General features: G+C 53.5%; 1 protein-coding gene across 2 annotated transcripts in view; it reads right to left on the bottom strand.

Annotated features, from left to right (window-relative positions):
- DGKZ (diacylglycerol kinase zeta) overlaps positions 1–21,700 on the bottom strand; it is a 34,542-nt gene that overhangs the window by 10,360 nt on the left and 2,482 nt on the right. Inside the window, exons 1-5 of one of the 2 annotated variants that reach the window (XM_004387660.2) lie at positions 4,027–4,254; positions 2,994–3,736; positions 2,556–2,664; positions 2,181–2,276; positions 1,791–1,865 (exon numbers count right to left, since the gene is read on the bottom strand). In XM_004387660.2, the coding sequence (XP_004387717.1) occupies positions 1,791–1,865; positions 2,181–2,276; positions 2,556–2,664; positions 2,994–3,718 (1,005 nt within the window). In that variant the 5' untranslated portion in view covers positions 3,719–3,736; positions 4,027–4,254. Of the gene's footprint in view, positions 1–1,790; positions 1,869–2,180; positions 2,277–2,555; positions 2,665–2,993; positions 3,737–4,026; positions 4,255–21,700 lie in introns of those variants that run through there. The other variant, XM_004387662.1, reaches the window with a different exon arrangement.

Here is a 21,700-nt window from a genome sequence, read left to right as displayed (position 1 = left end):
CCCTGCCCTCCAGAGCTCACATTCTAGTAGAGAGAATGAGAGGGCTAGAGGAAAGCGGATCACCGCCAGACAGTGAGTCAGAGCTACTAAGATTTCCCTTTAAGGAGTCCTAGTGGTACAATGGTTAAGCACTTGGCTGCTTACCGAAAGGTTGGTGGTTGGAACCCACCAGTTGCTCCATGGGAGAAAAGACCTGGCAACCTGCTCCCGTAAAGATTACAGCTCAGGAAACCCTATGGGGTAGTTCTACTCTGTCCTATAGTGTTGCTATGAGTAGGAATTGACTTGATGGCACACAACACCAAGATCCTCTTTCAAAATGCCACACAGGAGAAGTTGTACTGCTGCTGACCCTTTTGAGGGCCCTACCCTGCTGCTTCCCCTACAGCTGAAGTTCAAGATGAAAATCAACAGCAGTGGGCAATGGTTTCTTAGGATACCAGAAGCATAAGCAACAAAACCTCAAAAATAGATAATTAAAAACTTTTATGCTTCAAAGGACACTATTAAGAAAGTGAAAACATAACCCACAAAATAGGAAATTTTTTGCAAATTATATATCTGAGAAGTGACTACTATCCAGGATATATAAAGAACTCTTACAACTCAATAATAAAGACAAATAACCCAGTTAAAAAAAAAACGGGCAGAGGATCTGTATAGACAATTCTCCAGACATACAAATGGCCAATAGCAGATGACAAGATGCTCAACATCATCAGCCATCAGGAAAATGCAAATAAAACCACAATGAGATACCACTTCACACCCACTAGGATGGCCAGAATAAAGTGAGGTTGCGGAGAAATCAGAACCCTCATACATCGCTGGTGTGAATGTGTAATGGTGTAGCCGCTTTGGAAAACAATCTGGCAGTTCTTCAGAAAGCTAAACAGAGTTACCATATGACCCAGCAGTTCCACTCCTTGTTATAAACCCAAGAATATTGAAAACATGTTCACATAAAAACATGTACAAAACTGTTCACAGCAGCATTATTCGTAAAAGCCAAAGAAGTGGAAGCAACCCAAATGTTCATCAACTGATGGATGAATGGATAAACAAAATGTGGTGTATCCATACAATGGAATATTATTTGGCGATAAAAAGAAATGCTACATGCTACAATCTGGATAAACCTTGAAAACATGCTAAGTGAAAGAAGCCAGACACAAAAGACCACATATTGTGTGATTCCATTTATATGAATTATCTAGGAGAGGCAAATCTAGAGGAACAGAAAGTAGATTAGTGGTTGTCTAGGACTGGGGACTGGAGAGATTGGGGAGTGATGGGCTAAAGAGAACATGGTTTCTTTTGGGGGTAATGAAAATGTTCTAAAATTGATTGTAGTGATGACTGCACAACTCTCTGAACATATACTAAAAGCCACTGAATTGCACACTTTAAACGGGAGACTTGTATGGCACATAAATTATCTCAATAAAGCTGCTAAAAGAAAACCAACAGTAGCAAACACTTGTAGTAGAGCACTTCTGACAGGCCATGCACTTGCTTCATCTTAGTCAATCTTCACAACAGCCATTCGAGGTAAGTGCTGTGATTTCCCCCACTTAACAGGTGGTTCATCTGTGGCACAGAAAGATTAAGTCACTTGCCAATGTTTCACAGCTAATAAATGAGGGGAACCAGGATTTGAATGCTCCAGAGTCCTTGGCTCTTCACCACCATGGGTGTTGGGGGATCCCTGGCAGGTTGTGTTGTGTAACATGAGTGCATGTGTGTAGGTAAGTATCTGAGAGGCAATGCCAGTCTGGGCTACCACGCACCTTCTCCAGCTGTTCGATGCAAGGCGTGTGCACCACGATCTTGCAGGCTGCACACTTTCTCCTTGACACTGATTTCTGCTGCAAGAAAGAAAGCAAGGGCCTCTGAGGCACCTGATAACTCCATCCAGGGCCTGCCCCTGAGCAGGCAGAGAAACCTCAAGGTGCCCCAGCACAGTGGCCTCCTTTGTACCGGGAGCCTCCAGTCCTGGCTCCTGGCAACAAGACAAGACAAAGCCCTCATTCCCCTCACCATCCTGGGGCAGCGCACAGCTGGGGCACTCAGGTTGGAGACTGTCCCCCCTTCCCTGGAAGGGCTGTAACATCAGGCCAGCAGGCTTCTAGACCCTGCTTCACCACCAGGGGGCAGTACGCCACACCGAGCTCACTCACCAGCATTTTAGCTACACAGTACTGCTCCCCAACATAGCAGAAGTCCCCAGAAACGTTGGTCTCAAACCAGATGTGCTCCCCATATGCCGCCGATTCCTAGACCACAGGAGGAGCGTGCTCAGTGCAAGCCTGCCGCCTAGCCCACCAATCTGCCCCCACCCTGCCCCTTCCACCCTCTCTCCTCCAGCTGCAGCAGCCAGGATCTACTTTGCTCAGTCCTGTTTTCACTACTCTTTAAGCCTTGGCACAAATGCAGCCAACCCCTGCAGGCCTGCCCCTCCCCTGCAAACCCCCCTCCTCCTTTCCCAGTGCCCACAGTCCCTCTGGCCCCTCCCCTGCCCAGCAGGGGCCAGTACCCAGCATCCCACCACTCACACTCCAGTCCACAGTGCTCCGGATCTGCCGCTCGGACTCGCCACACAAGGCTCCGGGTGTGGGCGGAGGGAGGGCCAGGTGTGGGAGGCCGGACTTGGTGATGGCTTTCCTACAGGAAAGGAGACAGCTGAGGCCCGGGGTCAGCTGAGCACTCGCTGTCTGCTTCCTTCCCCACCACCTGGGATCTCAGCTCAACCCAAGGCCAAGAAAGGGACTGCAGCAGGGAGGGGAGAGGACCCCACAGAGCCCAAGACTCTGACAGGCTCCCCGCAGGAGACACAGCCCCTCTTGCGGCCCTTCCAGGGTGTACTGGCTCCAGGGAGCTGCCTGGAACTGTTCCTGGGTGGCACCTGCAGGTCAGACAGAGTGGTATGGGCCTGGCCCAGTCAGGCCCCTTGGGGCCAAAACACTCGCCTTGCTGGCCGAGGCTATACCTACACAAGCAGGGCGCTCCAGGCCTGGGGTCCGACCGACTTGCGCCGTAGGGCTACCTGGCGCCTGCGGGACAGCTGGCGCACAGAGGTGGGTAACACGGGGCTGGCCATGGTGCCTGAGGCTCTTCGGCCTCCAGGGCCAAGGTGATGACCCGAGGGCCGACGCTGGCTGAGGCGACGATAGCAGCCATGCAGGCCCCAGAAGGTGTGGTCGTAGACCACATCAGCAGGGAGCAGGTGTGGGGAGGCTTGGCGCCGGCGAAGGTAACGGGGCACTGGAAGCAGTGGGCAGGCGCCCAGGTGTGGGGGTGACCCTGGTCTCTTGGTGCCTGGCTGGGTGGCACTCGATGCCCTAGCTGCGACATCCTCCTTCTCCTCCTCTTTCATGCCCACAAGCCTGGCCTGCAGCAGGGGCACACCCAGGAGCGGGGCCCTGACAGTAGCAGACTGGGGGGTGGTGACCTCATCCACGGTGAAGCGGGGGTTGCAGGCCGGGGGGACAGTGCTGGAGCGCCGGCGGCTGCCCCGGGCCCCCACCCTGCAGCCCAGGAGGCAGCCCTGGAGCTGTGAGCTGGAGCGGCGCCGCTGGGCCAGTGAGGAGGAGGCCTGACCGACAGGGGAACGGCGCTGGGCCTTGCCAGTGGGAAACCCCACTCCGCTGGGCCGCCGCTGCCCCTCTCCAGAGCCTCGTGCCTTCCTCTGGAAGTGTCTCCTAAAGAAGGTCTCCATGGCAGGGACAGGCGGCGGCTGTTGGGCACAGAGACCAAAGCATCAGGAGTGTGGCCAGGCCATGGCCCATCCTGCACCCAGGAGCCCCTTCACAACCCATTCTCTGTGAGCAGAGATGGGACATTTGGAATGGGGGCGGGAGGGGGCAACTATGGCCTCTCACCTCCATAAATGGAGTGTTCAAGGGTCCCGGGGAATTCTCAGGTGAGCCCACATTTACAGCTGTTAGAAGTGCTGATGCTTAGCCCATGTTATATTCCTTGGCTGCCCCAGGAGTAATAAGTAGGAGGGGGCTTTTGGCTACCCACCCTGGCTTCCTCTGTCCAGGCACCATCATCCACAAAGCCCTGGGCCTAAAGGACCTCAACGCTCTTGCCAGAAGCTGATGGAAAAGAAAAAGGAAGCTGGGAGCTGGAATCCTGGGCTCCAGTTCTTAGTTGCCCCAGACAGCCTGGGGGCCTAGGGCAATTCTTCGCCTCTTGTCGGGCCTTGGCTTAGCCACCTATATGGGGCAGGTTAGGTTTCCCCTGGGATATGGCATAAACCAGGCCACGAGAGTAAAATGAGTCTCTCTGAAAAGCAACTCAGGCCTGAGGCGACCCTAGACTCACTGAGCCCCAGTCCAGGGGTCAGGCTGAGAAAGGCACTGGGAAATGGAGAGGGTCTGGCATCTGACTTAGGGACCAAAGGGCCTTGAGGAAATAAGACCCTCAGCAAACCGAGGAGTGGCTGGGGGAAGAGGCCACCATGGTCTTCACCAGGGGACTTTGTATGGGAAGCAACAAAAGAAAAGCATTCTGGGTGTGTGTGGGCGTGTCTCAGAGGCACTGACAGAAGGAACTTTTTTGCACAAATGTCTCACATTTCTAAGTTAGAGGCATAGTACGGACATTCCATGTGTGAGAGTATTGGCTGATGTCTGCAGCCCTTCCAGCTCTGCCAGTGGAGCCTGTGCCCCGGCTCTCAAACTTCCTAACAGGGAGCTGCATGCTCCCTCCTGGAGGCAGGGCCTCTGGGGGCCATCCTTGCTCCCACCACCCTCCCTCAACTGTTCTGGAGAATGCTCGCTCCTTTCCTTCCCCAGCTCACTTACTCCCAGCCCCTCCCTTCTGCACAGACCACGCGGATCAGTGTCCTAAGCACCTGCCTCTCCCTCACAGTTGGGGCAAGGCAGGAAGCCTGGTACGGTTTAGGGTGGCAATGCCTCCAGTGGGCTCAACGGCAGATTCCCTGTGTCCCACCATCAGATGCTCTGGGCCCTGACCCGGGGCGGGGGGTGCATTCTAGCCCCTGGCAGCCACAGGGAGGTCAGAGTCACAGCCACAGCCATGCTGCCTGGGGCTGTTGTTCTTGTGTGCCATCGAGTTGATTCGGACTCATAGCAAACCTGCAGGACAGAGTAGAACCGTCCCACAGGGTTTCCAAGGAGTGGCTGGTGGATTCGACCTTTTGGTTAGCAGGTGAGCTCTTAACCACTGTGCTACCAGGGCTCTGCTGCCTGGGGCTAACAGGAGAAATAGCTCTGCAGGAATTAGGCATGGTGGGTGGGTACCCTGGACAAATGGTGGGGAGGAGGGGAGATTAAGGCAGAGCTACATGGGTTTGGAAGGAGCCCCAGTGGTGCAGTGGTTAAGCACTCGGCTGCTAACTCAAAGACTGGTGGTTCAAACTGACTAGCTGCTCCAAGGGAGAAACGATCTGGTGATCTGCTTCCGTAAAGATTACAGCCTAGGAAACCCTAGGGGGACAATTCTACTCTTCCCTATAGGGTTACTATGAGGTGGAATCGACTCAGCGGCAATAGGAACGCGCCTGGAGTCAGGCTCAGCCTGCATGTCTAGCGCTTCCTCTTCCTCCCACTCACTGTTTTGATTTGCTACTGAGGCTGTGGGTCTGTGCTGGTGGCTTCGGGCCTGGGCCCTGGACGGTACAGGGGAACTGAGGAGAGGTGGACAGGGCCGAGGTGTCTGGCTCCCGTCACCAGTGGGCAGTGGAGGCAGCCATGCCTGGGGAAGCAGTGTTGGAGACTAACTGGCTCTTGTCCCTGCCTGTTACGCCCCCCAGCCGCTGCAGATGATAGGGAGAAAGAAGGACAGGGCAGTGAGTGGGGGTGGGAGAGCTGGCAGGCAGAGAACATGGCTCCCTCCTAAAATCCATATCATCATGGCTGACGTTTGCTGAGTCTGGCACTGTGCTAAGTCTGAGGAACAGGTACCGTGGTACTCCATGTTCCTGATGAGGAAATTGAGGTACAGAGAGGTAACTTACCCAAAGTCCACAGTGGTGGAGGCAATGTAGAACACAAGTCTATCTGAGGGTAAAGCCTGCCCCCTGCAGCCCAGAGATGGGGCGGGAATGGGGTAGGGAAGGGAACCACAATAATAGTAACTGCCCATTTACTTTACACCTATTGTGTGAAGGGCCCTGGGCTGAGCACTTTATCATCTCATTTGATCCCCACCACAACCCTGTAAGATAGGTAGGACCAAGAGCTCTGTCACAGAGAAGAGGAAACAGGCCTGAAGAGGTGCGATAACATGACCAAGGTCAAGAGGCCAGTCAGGGGGCAGAGCTGCGACCTGAGTCAGGTCTGTCTAACTTGACTCTGCTCGCTGGGCTGGCCGGGGTCAGTCCTGCCTAGGGGTCAGCTCTGCATCCAGGGAAGAGGAGCTGGAAGGCCCGCCTGCCCACTGCTGCCAGGACACTAGCTGGCCAGAGCTACCCCAGGGTGTCAGCTTTCCCCGCCCGGCTGGTCAGGCTGCCCTGTGACAGCCGCCCAGCCCGGAGGAGATTAGTCACCCGGACACACTGCCTGATGCTAGTGTCACCCAGAAAACAAAAGGCCACAGTCAGTGTGGGGGAGGTGCTGCCGGTGCTCTGTGGGTGGTGGCGAGGGCTGGGCCTGCCTGCTACCCCAGACCCACATTGGCAAGGGGGCCAACAGGAAGAGGGTACCTGCACACACTGCCTCATGACACAGGTGGTAGCTTACAGATACTGCCACAGCATGCTGTCCTGCACGCTGCCAGGGTAGCCTGAGCCCACAGCTGTCCAGGGCCTCCTTGGCTGCCCCAAGGTGCAGTCACTCCCAGTGGATAGCAAGGCCAGCTAGGCCAATGTTGTGTGCCTATGTGTAAAGCTGTCCCCTTGTGGGCCTCAGTTTCCTTGTTTGTCTGGGGAGGCTGTCGGACTGGCTAATATGACAGTGTATGACCAGTTCTCCTGCCAGGCCCCTGAGCCTCTGTGCTCCCAGATGCCCCCTCCCCCAGGCCCCATGCTTCCTGTTCCTCCGGTCTCCATAGAAACCTCTGTGCTCTGGTCAGTAACTGCCTGACTCCTGACTTCCTATCTCTGCTGAGGCTTCTCCTGGGTCTGGTCACACAGTCAGCCTGGCCTCGGGCCTCTCCTGGCCCTTCCCCTAACCAGGCCTGAAGCCTCTCCCCCGAGCGCAGCTCTGAGCACAGCTTCTCTCCACTTCATGCTCTCTGTCACCTCGAACACACCACACAGCACACGTAAAGGTCACTGGGGGAGGCCCCACAGGGCTCCGACACCAATGGCCCAGCAAAATGGCTGCCCTTTGGTCCGCTGGTGGCGGGAGCTGGGGGAAGCCTGAGTGGACAGGATGGATAGGGGCTCAGGGGGCCCCATAAATGTCCTGTTGGCTGTTGGGGGCCTGGAGAGGGCAGGGCCTGTGGAAGGACACAGGACAGTGGTGTCTGGCCATGCACACCTGATGGAGAGCAGCAAGTGTGGCTGCAGGCAGCTGAGAGTACATGAGCACTCCAGCTTCGTCAGCTACTGGCCAGAGAGGGCAGGACCCCTCACCCCGAGCCCAGAGCATCCTCACACACCATGCTAGTTTCAAGTGGAAAAGCCTAGGGTCTTTGGAATCCTGCATCTGCCATTTACCATGGTGTTATCATGGGCTGATGAGCGAAACTTTCTGAGCCTCAGTTTTCTCATCTGCAAAATGGGGCTCATACTACCTACTTCAGAGAGTTGGCATAAGAGGGGTTCTGATGAGATGACAGATGTAAGGTACCTGGCAGAGCAGGGGCAGGGCAGGGTCTATCACCTGTCATAGACACCAGCGCATGTGGATCATGCCATCTCCTGGGATTTGTCTCTGCCCACGGTGGGGGTGGGAACCCAAGAAAGGGAAGCAGGAGCACCCAGGGTGCCCACCACCCACCACATCAGGAACAGAGCCTGGCAGCCAGTGTTACCTGGGTATCTGCTCATGCTGCAAGGCATCCCCACCTCCCCTGGTACCAGGCCTGGGCCACAGATTCTTCCAGAGGGGTTGGCACAAGACACCCTGTGGGATTCCACAGAGTGTCTACTGCATGCTGTGGGCAGGGTCCCAGTGCCCCTCTGCTCAGCGAAGGCTGGGAATGGTGCATGGTGGCCCCTTCCAGCAGCCCCAGAGCAAGGGTCTGGAGCTTCCTCCCCAAGAGGATGCTGGCCAGAAGCCACCGCGGACTGCTCCGCTCCCACAGCCCTGTGGTCCTGTCGGAGGGAAGGAGGTGGAGACAGCTGGAGGGAAAGCCTGCACATCCCAGGCCAGCCTGGGGGCTGGTGAGGCGGGGTCCTGACTACCCCAAGGCCTCTACCCACTAAAGGGATGCTGCTAAGAACAGGGCAGAGATGGACAGCGGGGGCAGCTAGGCTGTGGCTGCAGGGTCAGGCTAGGCAGGGGGTAGAAAAGGTGGCCAGGCCAGTTAATGTTTACCTCCCAGGCCTCCCTGGCTTGGGGACAGGAGCCTGACCTGCCCCTTGTCCTTTCCCTTTCCTTTTCCATCAGCTTCAGAAGCCTGGCACAGCGAGACCCTCATCTAAGGATGGTGGTTCCTGGACCCACCCTGACCCACCCCTCCCCACGCCCACCCCAGCAGATACAGGAGGGAGGAAGCAGAAAGGAAGCAAGGGAGGGGGAACCCCTTTTGACCTGATCTGGAAGGCAGGGCAGCAGGCAGGAGGTGGGCAAGCAGGTGGGGCCGTGGTCCCCAAGGCGGGCAAGCCCGGCTCTGCTCCCACTCGTGTTGCCTCTGGCTGAGCAAGTCCTAGTTTGGAGAGCTGCGAGCTGCGGTGGCTGTGCCTCTGCCCCCTCCCCCGCCTCCCCGAGCCTGAGAGCCGTTATGAAAATAACCCGACTGGTAACCAACTGCACTTCCTCTCCCAGAGGCGGCTCCAGGCCCTGCAGCAGGCAGGCGGCGGGTGGGCGGGCACAAGCAGCTCCTGTTCCTGAAGTCCCCAGAGCCGGGCTGAGTGACAGCCCAACAGCCTCCCCTCCACCCTGGCTCCGGGGAAAAGGTCCAGGGTGGGAGACTCAGAGGCCAGGTGTGCAGCCCAATGCCCGGCCACCTGGTGCCCTCACATCCTCTGGACAGATTTCCTAGGGTCTCGGGAAAGCATCTGAGACAGCTAAGCACACCGGCTCCAGACGAGACAACCACAAAAATAAATATCGGTGGAGTGTTTCACAACTTCCAAAGCACTTTTTCACAACACAAGCATTATCAGATAGGCGGCTTGTCATTTCCCTGTCGGGGCAGCATTACCTTCCCAGTGGAACAGATGAGGCACCTGAGCTCAGGAAGGCCAGTGAGTACCCAAGCTCAGAGGTGGCTGAGCTGGGACCCTTGAGTGTGGGTTATCTAGCCCTGCCAAGGGGGCCTTTCCAAGCTGTCCTGACTCATGCCACACATGTATCTCCTGCCCGGAATGCTACTCTCTGGCTCACACTCCTACAAAGGCTCCCTAGGGTCTAGAGCAGCAGTTCCCAAACTTCCGGATCTCTGGACCCCCTCTAAAAAAAAAAAGAAAAAAAAAAAAAAAAAACCCAAACCAGTTACCATCGAGTCAATTTCAACTCATGGCGACCTTTTATGCTCTTAAAAAGTATTGAAGACCTCGAAGAGGTTTTGTTTATGTGGGTTATAGCTACTGATGTTTACCATATGAGAAATTAAAACAGATAATTGTTTATTTATTAATTCACTGAAAAACAATAATAAACCCACTAACATAAATAACATACTTTTATGAAAAATAAACTGTATTTTCTTAAAAAAAATTAGTGAGAAGAGCAGCATGGTTTTACATTTCTGCAACTCTCTTTAATGTTTGGCTGAACAGAAGACAGCTGGATTCTCCGATCTGCTTCTGCATTCAATCTGTTGAGATGTTGTTTTGGTTGGAGTATGTGAAGAAAAATTCTGCCTCACAATGACATGGGAGTTAGAAAAGGAAAGAATAGCTTAATAGCCTTTTCAGATAATTATGGATGCTTTTCTTTGCAACTACACCAAAATATGACTAGTGGTAGTTTCTTAAAGGTTAGCTGCGACGTGGAATCTGAAACCCTTATCAATGAACTTTTCACTGCTCTTTCTTGCACTTTGAATCTTGCAACATCAAGCACTGGTCAGTGGAAAATATCGGTTTACTGAGAGTTATGCAGATCTGCCAAATGTCGGCACGTTTCATTCTACAACATCAAAAAATCACATTCACTAACATCACTACTGATCTCATCAGAAAAGTCTTTAAGCACTGGGAAGCTGTCAGGCTCTAGAAAGTGAATGTAAGGTTTCCAAAATTCAGACTTTCACTCAAAGGCTCAAATTTTATCACTGACAACAAATACTGACACTGTTCTGGAAGCAACAAGCTCACTTCATTCATTTTCAAGAAAATGTCTGCCAAATACCCAAGTCTGAATAGTTTGTCTATCAGGTGTTCTTTCAAGTGAAAACGGTGTTCCTTAAAAAAAAAAAAAAAAAAAAAAGCAGAACAGCTTGCAATGCAAACAACCACCCAGGGCTTTTACTCAGGACAGCCTTCATGCATAGTCTGTAGCAGAAGGGCTTTTTAGGTGGATGCTCACCTTTCTTCACATAGAATATTACAAATGTCTGTATTCTGGAGTCACGACTTTATACAATTAACAATTCTTACTGCTTTTTTTTTTTTTAACTGCAAGTGTGTGGAGAGAAGAATACGATGACTGTTAACCTGTCAGGGTCACTAACTTGCTTTGTGTTAGGCTTCTAGTAGTTTTACCCATCATTACTTATGTACCATCAATACCAATGTTAACATTGTGAAAAAGGCAAACAACATCTTAGGGAGAAAGGTGTGGCAGTCTGCTTCTGTAAAGATTTACAGCCTTGGAAACCCTATGAGGCAGTTCTACTCTGTCTTATAGGGTCATTATGAGTCAGAAACAATTCGATAGCAATGGATTTACTGTTCCAAAAACAGTTTTGACCTCACCAATCCCCTGAAAGGATCTAAGGGACTTTCAGGACCATAGGCTCAGAGTGAATTCCAAGCCCTTCAGCCTGGAAATGGCTTCTGCAATTGTGGCACCAACTTAGCCTACTATGCCTTGACACAAACCCTTGGCTCTCATCAAGCCAATCAGTTCTCTGTCCTCCAATCTGGCTGTGCCCCTGCACATGGCTACCTTCTGCCCAGAACGCTGGCCTCCTTCCCCACCTTGTGTGAAAATCCCACTTGTTCACAACTGCCCCAGCCAAGAAGGCACTGGCCCCACTGATAACTCCGAATCACCCACTTGGCTCCTCTGCCACTGGACCCTTAGACACTCTGATCCTTCCAAATCCACACCTTTCCTGGGGGGCGAGGGGCCAAGCCTAGTGCATCTGGTCTGCCCAGCACAGTGCCTGGCATCAAGTTCAGCAGCGCAGGAGGAAGGAACAGTCAATTCTGGGGGGAAGGGGCCAGAGACTTAAGGGAAGAGAAGGGCTTCCTATCTCAAGTACCACACCCAAGGGCTGACCACAGGCCCAGGCTGGCCAAGGCCACTTCTCATTGTTGGGCACGAGGGGACGGCAACAGCCTTTGTTTTAGCAGCTATCTTCCTCTCCTCTCCAGGGAACCCAAGAGGGACAGCTGGAAGCCCTTTTCAGGGCTAAGTGCTACTGCCCACTCCATGCTCTCCATGGCCTTCCTTATGAACCTGAACAGCATGATTTGGTGACATGAAGTCACAGGGTGAGGGTGGTGGGCAAGGAGAGGGCAGGAGGGGCTGCCTCAGAAGCTTGGGGGCTGGGCCAGGGACCCTAACCCTGAGCTCCCTGATGGAATACCCCTAGTCCCTTCCTTCATGTCCTGAGGCCTCTGGTAGGCCCTAGAGTAAGGTTTGTAGAATGAAATGACTGGCCCATTCCTTCAGCACTTTCACTCCAAGCCATCCTCCTGCTGCCGCCAGATTTCACTCTAAAGCACCCACTTACCCCTCCCTGGCTCCTCATGGTCAGCTGGACAAAATGCAAAAACCTGGGCCTGGCCTTCAACAAGCCTCCCAGATGCCTCTCCCATCTCTCTTCCATAGTTTTTATATTTTATTTGACAAATACATACATCACTCACTCTGTGCCAGTCACCATTCTAAGCGTTTTACAAATATTAACTCACTTAACCCTCACAAGGAGCTCTGCTGGCACAGTGGTTAAGAGCTCAGCTGCTAACCAAAAGGTTGGCAGTTCAAATCTACCAGCTGTTCCCTGAAAACCCTATGGGGTAGTTCTACTCTGCTCTATAGGGTTGCTATGAGTTGGAATTGACTTGACAGCAAATTTTTTTTTTTTAATTTTTAACCCTCATAAAAGCGAATAGTTGGTACCATTATTGCCATTTTACAGATGAGGAAACTGAGGCACAGAGACATTAAGTAACTTGCCTGAGGTCATGCAGCTAATAAGTGGCATAGCTGGAACTCAAACTCAGAAGTCTGCTGCACGGTCCACGCTCTCAACCCCTTACTCCCTGCCTCTAGATGCTTCTGTCAAGCAAAACTCTCATGAGTCCCTTTTCATAGCTCTGCACTTTGTACCTGGTAGTCTTTCTACCCGGAATACCATTCCCCTCTTCTGCTCAGTGAACTCTCCCTCATCTTTTTCCTCTCATCTTGTAAGACTTGGCTCAGACATGGGTTCTGCTGGAAAGTTCTCCCCAGCCCCCTTCCCGGGAGGTCAGCTCTCCCACGCCCAGGCCCTCTGGGTCACTCTGGACTGTCAGCACTGATTCACAAATCGCTATCCCCCATCAAACTGTGAGCCTCCAGGATTGTGTATTGCTCATAATTGTACCCCAGGGTCTAGAAGTGCCTGATGTAGTCTGAAGAGTGAATGGAGGAAAAAAGGAATGGTTCAGGCTTAGCCTCGAGGAGGCTGGCGCACTCTCCCAGCGGCTGGGCAGCTCCTCAGGCCTTCCTGCCAGCACTGGGTGGCGAGCTGCTGGTCAGGGCTGAGCTCCTGTATCTCTAAGGCCCACACTGAAACCGATCCCTGATGGGAATGCCAATATGTCTCTGCGAGTCTCCCAATGGGCCCCCTTTGTTACAAACCCCCTGCTGGTCCCCACATCCCTCTTCTCCTGTGACCAGTCCTGCTCCTTGCCTTCTCCTATGTCTACAGCAGGCTCTGTTCCCCAGCTGCCGGGAGGAGCACTGCTCCCTCATTCAAAATTTAACTCCCTCTCTGAAACTTTTGACCATGTTGCTCCCTCCAGTCCCCTAAAGGACCTCCTCCAAGTCAGCTACCAGCCCCCAAGGCCCTGCCCAATCCCCCCCAGAGGCCTCCACGCACCCCACACAAGGATTCTTCCTGTCTTTGAAGCAGTAACTATGCCTAAAATGGCTCTGAGAAGTCGCAGGGGTTAAAGGTAAAGAACCGTGGATTTGGACTCAAGGGTCTAGAGGGGTTCTATCCCTGACTAACTGCCCTCAAGCGAAGTCTCTTAACCTGTCTGAGCCTCAATTTCCTCATCTGGCGAATGGGGATAACTCCCACCTATCTGCCTCATGAGACTGTTGCAAACTTGAAAAAGTTTCTAGTTTCTATACATGTAACCAATTCCTTAGTTCACCAAAGATTTAATGAAAGTAAGTAGCTTCAGAGGCCTATAAACTAGGACAAGTACTTTGTAGTGCACTTGGCAACATCTACCTACATTACAGATACATACACCCTACAACCAAATACTGGTGGATAGCAGGCACAAAGAACCACGCACCTGAACAATCTCTGAAGGACTGCTTGTAACGGTGAAAAACTGCAAACTACCTAAATGTCCATCAACAGGAGACTGGGCAAATAAGCTGTCACGCAGAAAACAAATACTATATGGCAAGTTAAAACGTATGTACTAGAGCTCATGTAGGAGCCCTGGTGGCAAAGTGGTTAAGAGCTCAGGCTGCTAACCAAAAGGTCGGCAATTTGAATTCACCAGCTGCTCCTTGGAAACCCTGCGGGGCAGTTCTACTCTGCCTTATAGGGTCACAATGAGTTGGAATCGACTCGAGGGCACACAACAATAGAGCTCATGTATCAAGATTTAAATCTCCAAAACAAGGTTGAGGGAAAAGCCAAAGTTCAGAATATGTTCAGTATACCATTTAAATCCAATTTAAAACTATACAAAACAGTACTATATATTGCTATAGATGCACAGCTATATAGAAAACATTTTAAAACAGTCATGAGAACTGCAAACACCAAAATCAGACTGGTTTCCTCTTTCCCTGGAAGGGAGACAGAGGGTCCCCCATCTTTATCTAAAGCAAATACAGTATAATGTTAAGATCTGACCAAGCTAAATGGTGATGAAAGGGGCCCTGATGGCGCAGTGTTTAAGCGCTCAGCTGCTAACCACAAGGTCAGTGATTTGAACCCACCAGCTGCTCCATGGGAGAAAGATGTGGCCGTCTGCTTCTGTAAAGATTACAGCCTTGGAAACCCTTTGGGACAGTTCTACTCTGTCCTATAGGCTTGCTATGGCTTGGAATCAAACTCGACGGCAATGAGTAAGTGTTGGCATTACATTATTCAGTGTACTTCTCTAAATGAAAAATATTTCATAATTTAAACAAGATTTTTAAAAAATTAAAAAAGAAAAAGACCCCAGAGGGAGACCAGCTCACTGAGGCTCCTGTGAGTCATCTAGGGTGGGTTTTCACAGTGGCACCAAACCTTGAGTGTATCCCTTATACTGTCTCAGAACAGGAGTGCCATGTCTGTGGTACCAGGAGGAAGGTCTCTCCCTAAGGGATACCTTCCAGAGGTAGGCAGCAGGTTGTGTTAGTGGGGTGTCCGTGTGGGCTGGGGGGCAGGAACCAGCTTGCCCCTTTCATAACCACCCCCGCCTCTGTAAAATGTCAGCAAGCTGGGGAAAGGAGGCGGAGAGACAGGCAAGCTGTTAACCCGCGAGATGCTGGGGCGTGGGCGGCCCGGGCTCTGAGACAGCTATTGCGGCATGTGCTGTGATCAGGCTTGGCGCTGGCAGGAGAGGCCTCTACGTGGGAGCGCTGAACGGGCACTCTGCCAGGAGCAGGGGGAGGAGCTTTCTGGGAGTGGAGTGCGAGGGCACTGGGGCCCGCCCTCCCTGCCTCATTACTTCTCACCATCAGGCGCTGGGGACAAACGAGGCCTGGTGCACTGTGCTCACCGCTAATCACCTCTCTCCACAGGCCACCCACTGACCCCTGGGTGATCTCAGGGGCTCCTCTGAACACGTCCCTTGGACTTTCTGCTCTCTGTACCTTTAAAGTAAGATAAAAAGACAGACCTACCCTCCACTCCAGATCCAACTAGGCAGCCACCTGACAACCAGTTAACAACCCTAGTCTCCTACCCAAGGGTGTCTCCTAGCCCAGCCTTGCTCATCCTGGAGCAAGTTCTCCCTTGGGGTCCAACAGGAGACCACCTCATGGGTCTCACTCCACTCTGACATGAGATAAAAACCTTTTAACTAAACCACCCCCATGGCACACTCAAACCCCTTCTTAGGCTCCACCAGTTTGGGGATGGGAGAGAACAGAAGAGTGCTTAAGTAGGGCAGCCTGGGGCTGTGAAAAGATCCTTAGACTTGGGCTCCAGTGTGAGCTGTGTGATCCTGGGCAAGGCCCCTGGCCTCTCTGAGCCTTGGTTTCTTCATCTGTAAAATGGCAATAACACTAACTATAAGGTTGCCGTGAGAATAACATAAAATTGACGGATTTAGAAGCTTCTGCCAACTGTTAGGAGCCCTGGTGGCACAGTGGGTAAGCATTCAGCTGCTAACCAAGAGGTTGGCAGTTTGAATCCAGCAGCTGCTCCTTGGAAACCCTATGGGGGCAGTTCTACTCTGCCCTGTGGGGTCGTTATGAGTTGGAATCAACTCAATGGCAATGGGTTTGGTTTTTGGTTTCGGTCAACTGTTAATTGCCAGAGAAAAATGAGCTAGAACATCACTCACTTGAAAGCAGGTGAGTGTGGGCGAGCAGGAGTGCACATCTCCTCAGCCCTCCTGGGCCAGAGTCCTTGTTCTCACACCCTAACCAGGCCTCTCTAGTATCTCAGCCGAGGAAAGGGACAAAGAGGAAAGAAGGCAGAATGGGGGCTCCCCAAGGGCATTTGGGGCCTACCCTGCTCCTACCTGTGACCCAAGTGCCCGCCAGGCCCTGTGCTGAGAACTATAGTGGGGGGTGGTGGTGGCTGACATCCCAAGGGTATCAGAGACCCCACACATGGAACACAGAGGAGGCAGCCCAGGGGAACAAGAAATGACTGCTCAGCACCACTCAGAGGGACACCCTTGCTAATCTCGACCAGAAAAAAGGGGAGCTGGGGAGCCTGGACACAGTGTAGCAGCTCCTCCTTCTTGGGACCACCCCCCACCATTGACTTACAGGAATGCTCAGATAGCAGCAGCAGCCTCCAGGAGAAGGCAGAGGAACAACGGAAACAGAGGGGCAAAGGGAGGTGGGAAGGCAGGTTGGAAGTTGCCAGACAAGGGTTTCTCAGGAAGCAGGGAAGGTTTCAGGTTCCTTGATGTAGCACAAATTAACATGGCCCCAGTTCAGGGACCTGGGTTCAAGTTCTGGATAGCCCCTAGCTAGCCACGAGACCTTGGCTGAATCAAGGCCACCACCCAACCCACTGCTGTCAAGTTGATTCCAACTCATAGCAACTCTATAGGACAGAGTAGAACTGCCCCATAGGCTTTCCAAGGCTGTAATCTTTACGGAAGCAGACTGCCATATCTTTCTCCCATGGAGCGGCTGGTGGGTTCAAACCGCTGACCTTTTGGTTAGCAGCCAAGCACTTAAACACTGTGTCACCAGGGCTCCTTAAGGCCACTATACCGGGCCTCAATCTTTGGGGAGGGGTTGGGCCAGGTGCTGTGCAAGTTCCCGCCCTGCCTGCCTTCTGCTGCATTCTGATTGGTTCCAGGCAGGGTGTGAGGTAAGTCACCTGCGGGACATGTCTGTGGGTCCACCCACAGCAGGTCTTTGGTGTAAGTGGGCTTGCAGGGACAGCTTCCTCTCCCACTGCCCTCCCCGCAATGGGAGCTATCTCCCCCTTGTGCCACTCTAACAATACTGCAGGGCACTTGCCCTGGTCAGATTCTGGATCCTGAAACTCTCCTGCCCTTGACCAGGTGTAAGGGACACATACTCCTGCTTCTCTTAGGGATCAGCCCAGCCCCAAGCCTCAGGGCTTAACCTGCCCACCTGCCCCCTCCTCTGCTGGAGGAGACTGGTGAATTCTGGAGAGCCCTCCAGGAAGCCGAGGAGTGAAAGCATGTATCATTTGCTCGCCCCCAGCCCCAGCTGTCCAGAGCCTAGGCCTTCTCTGACTGGGGTCACTCTCACCATCCCTTCTCTGTCCAAGCCTGAGAAGAGCCTCAATCTCATGCGCTCTTGTGCCAATGCAGAGTCCCGGGCAGCTCCACATCCCGAGATTTAAACTTTTCAGGATATGGCCTGAAGAGAAAAATGACAAGAACTGCCCATCCCCAACCCTGACCTGTAAACCAGAGGCCAGTGTGAGTGTGTGTATGTGGTGGTGGTGGTGGTGGAGGGAGACTCCAAGAATTCTATCCAACTTCCCTGACCTTTCCCAGCCCCACACTCTCTGGTACATGACCTTGTATGAGAACCCACGGTGAGGTGAACTGATACCTGGCTCACACACTGAAGCCCTTTTTCTGCCCAATCTGGCTGGAACCCAGGGACTCTGGCCTGTCCCCGCCTCTCCTGGCCACCTGGACTGCTCCCACAAGGCTCGCTGGAGGCCCAGTATTAGCTTGAGGGAAACAAATGACTCAAAGAGGCTCCTTTTGCTTCTAGATGCCCCGGTGCCACAGGTAGGGGCTCCCACCTCTGAGCTCCAGGCATCCCTCAACATGTCCCTCCCCATTCATTGCAAAACCACCCAGAATCCAGGCTGCTTCCGCTCAGGCTGCCCTGCTGGCACTTTCTGACAGCTGACTTCAGGACCAGGCTCACTGGGGCCATGTGGCATCACCTCTTAATGGGACCTATTGTCTCAAACTCGTTCCACAGGTGTGTTTCCTGCCCTTTGGGATGGTGAAGCAGCTGCTCAGGCTCCCAGGGGCTCTGGAGGCCAAGGCTCCTTATGTCTAGATGAGCAAGGTGCCAGGTAATTTCTGATGCCCCTGGGGTATAAAACCAGCTAATCTACAAGCTGTGTGACCTGTCCAGGATCAGGCTGCCAAGGCCAGGCCAGAAGATGAGGGAGTTCTCCTGGTGGCCCTGGGGGAGGAGGCAACAGAGTCCACTTCCCTCCCACTTCTGACTGACCAAACTGTAGGCCTGCAGGATCTAAATGCACAGGTCCCGCCCTCCTTGGCTCCTGGCAGAAGGATCAGGATGCCCTCAGGATTCAGGCAGAGTCTATGCCTCCTCTTCCTTCTCCTCCTTCTCAGTTGTGGGGTGCGGGGGGGAGGTCTAATGGTTCCCAGCAAGGAGAGGTGGGGTGGCGTGGGAAGAATCCAGAGCTGGGGAGTATCATGGCTCAGCCTTGTATCTCACGGGGCTACAAAAATGAAGGTGGCAAACTGTTCCCCAGATTCAAAGCCAGTTGTAGGGGGCTGAGAAGGGCTTTAAGGAAAAGCCTCTTGAAGGAAGATGCCAAAGAGGCTGCCATTCAGAGACTGTTCTACTCAACCAGACCAGGGATGGCAACGTGTGGCCCATGTGCCATCACCATCCCCTGCCAAATCCAGAGCAGACACTGCAAATAGATCATGGAACTTTCCTACTGCGCCAAGATCCAAACGTAGAATTCTCAACACAGCTTCAGCAGCCACCACCAATCCATTTGTTATCCTTGATACTCCCTTCTAGCCACTGTCCATTTACTTATCAGGCCCCTCAGCCCCAAGGCTAGAGGTGGAGAGATCCTGACTGCCTAGCAGACAGGCTGGGGTTTCCCCCACTAACTCAAAGCAAGGTAGAGCAGGTGGTCAGGCACCCGTGCCCCCACCGCCAAGCAGGAGCTAGATTAAGAATGAGCATGAGGACTGGGGAAAAGATGGAAGGTGGGTTTCAGCTGGAGCACCGAGGCACTGAGGGCTTTGACCTGAGGCTGTCCATCAGCAAACAAAGGTGGCAGGATGAATAAAGAGCATTAAAGGGGGCAAAGCCCACAGCGGGTGCACTAAACCAAATGCCTGCCCACCTCCCCAGTCAAATCAAGTAGGCGGAGGGAGGCCAGCCCCAGTGAGCATCTGACCCTCTGAGTCCCAGGTCTGTCAGGGGAGAGTCTTTTCCTCACTGCCCTCTCTCCCATTCTCCTGGGTTCTCCAGATGTACTGGGGTCCCTTGCTCCCAGCACGGTCTTGCCACACAGGGGGCCCTCCTTACATGCTTCCAGAGGTGCTGTTTGCTTTTTTCTCACTAGGCGTCCTATCATCATTTACACCATCTCCAGGGTGATGTAACACAGAGGTCCCCAAACTTGATAGCATGTTAGAATCACCTGGGAAGCTTTAAAAACTGCCCAGGCCCCACTCCAGACCTGATGAGTCAGACTTGCCAAGGGTATGATCTAGGAGTCTGTCTGTCTTAAGGCTTCCTAGGTCACTGTGATGCATGTTTGGGAACCTGGTATAGAGAAAGGGACGTGGGTTTTGGAATCAGACTGACTTGAGTTCAAATCCTGTGTCTGCCCTTTATTTACTATACTATGTGACTCTGGACAAATCACTTACCTCTCAGAGCCTATGTCTTTTTTATCTATAAAAACGGAGAAATAACACCCTCCCTGCTTAAATCACAGAATTACATAAGGGTGCCTGTTGGTTTTCTTGCTTCTTGTTCTCCCTCCTAAATGCATCTGAGGCTCATCCCTACATGCACAACCCTGGGTTCTTCAGAAGGGGCACAGCCATAGGTCAGAGGAGCCCAACACTTGGCACCCTGTGGGCAGGGACAGGAAGCCTCTAGTGGAGCCCTCCACCCCCGCCTCCGGAGCCTGTGAACACCGGAGGCTACATCCTGCAGAGCTGGGTGTAAACTGTTCCATCTTGCGGGGCTGTGGGTGACAAAACAGAGGTACTGAATGCTTAAGTCCCTGTCATTTTATGTGACACTGAAGGCTAAGTGGCTTCACAAGAACCCACGAAGCTCAATTTTGCCAGTGTAGGCATCCAGATCCTTGGGTGTGCCCACGACACAGTGCAGGTGCAAACAGCAGGGCCCTATTTAGGTAAGGCAGGCAGAGGACATAGGTCAGCACCACAGGCACACCGACCCGCTGAACAGGAGAAAACCGTACATGTTATTGGTGGGTAAAGTCTACCCTGGGAAGGAACAGAGCAAAGCGTGGGGGGCCAAATGCCAAGAGGCCTGGGCAAATGAGGAAAAGTGAGAGGAGGTCTTGGGTAGACTCCAAGGGGTCAGAGTCCAGTCTGAGGTGGCTCTGGGTCCTTAGCTGATTGGCTAAAAGCTCCTCAGTCTCCTCAGAGAAGGACTTGGGTCAGTAAGCAAAAAGCCCAGAGAGCCATCTAGGGTCCTCCTGGGGTCCCGGCCTCTCTCACCTTACACTAAGGCTGAATGGGCAGGAGTGGCTCCTGGCCAAGATGGGCGCACATGCCATGAGCTGCCTGCACTCAATCTTTCCACACCCTCCCCCCAATTCCTCACCAAAGTCCTAGTCAAAGCCCTGTCACAGGCACAAGATGGTGACATTTAGAGTTCTGGAGGAGGGGGCAAGATGGAGCTTTAACAGCTAGCCCAGATTCCAGATTGCAGCCCATCCAATCCCTTTTCCGGCAAGGACTGGAAGGGGGTGTGGGGAGAGATCCTGACTGCATAGCAGAGGTAGAGGTTGGGGGTTCCCCGCCAAGGTAGAGCAGGTGGTCAGGCACCAGTACCCTGCCTCCAAGCAGAGGCTTAAAACATGGAGCAATGAAATCACTGACCAGTGCTCCGTGATGGCCATGTGTCATGACAGTATCAACGGGGCCATGTTCTGCGGATGCCATGCAGCAGCGGTAGGCAACTGGGCACCACAGATACCCAGGGGGTGGCTGACCTCCATCTCACTGGTGCCAGGAGGCACAGAGAGGCCCTGTTCTATTAGTGCCAAGGAGAAGGGGTAGGTAGCCAGTAATGGGGGCCCTGCGTGCTGGTACCACGGGGATTCTGGCTCCCTGCTGAAGAGTTGGGGGCTGATCCTGCCTTGATACCAGGGACGAGTCGCACTAAACTGCCAGTACCAGGAAATGACCCCCACTCGGTGCCACTGCCGAGGTGACTGGTACCACAGGTACCCGGAGTCGGGGGGTGACCCCACGCGGTGCCAACACTTAGGTAGCCCGCACCGCCGGTGCCTGGGGGCAACCCCCGCTTGGTGCCAATTCCGAGGAGGCCTGACCGCTGATGCACGCGGGCTTGGAAGTGATCCCACTCAGTGTCAGTAACGAGGTGGTCCATGCCGCCGGTGGCCGAGGAGTGCCCCCGCGCCTGGCGCGGTATCTGCTGGTGCCCGCCCCTCCGCCGCCCCGCTCACCTGTGCCCGAAGAGCCGCAGCCCCGGAAAGCGCCGCTTGCTGAGGCGCCGAGGCGCCCTGTCTGGCTGGGGGCCGGCGTCGCGCTCGGAGCCGCTGGACGAGGCGGAGGCCGACTCGGAGTCGCTGCTCCGGGCCTCGGGGCTGCCGTCCC

This window comes from Trichechus manatus, unplaced genomic scaffold, assembly GCF_000243295.1.
Source record: "Trichechus manatus latirostris isolate Lorelei unplaced genomic scaffold, TriManLat1.0 scaffold00191, whole genome shotgun sequence".
NCBI lineage: Eukaryota > Metazoa > Chordata > Mammalia > Sirenia > Trichechidae > Trichechus > Trichechus manatus.
This window is presented reverse-complemented; position numbering and strand designations above follow the sequence as displayed.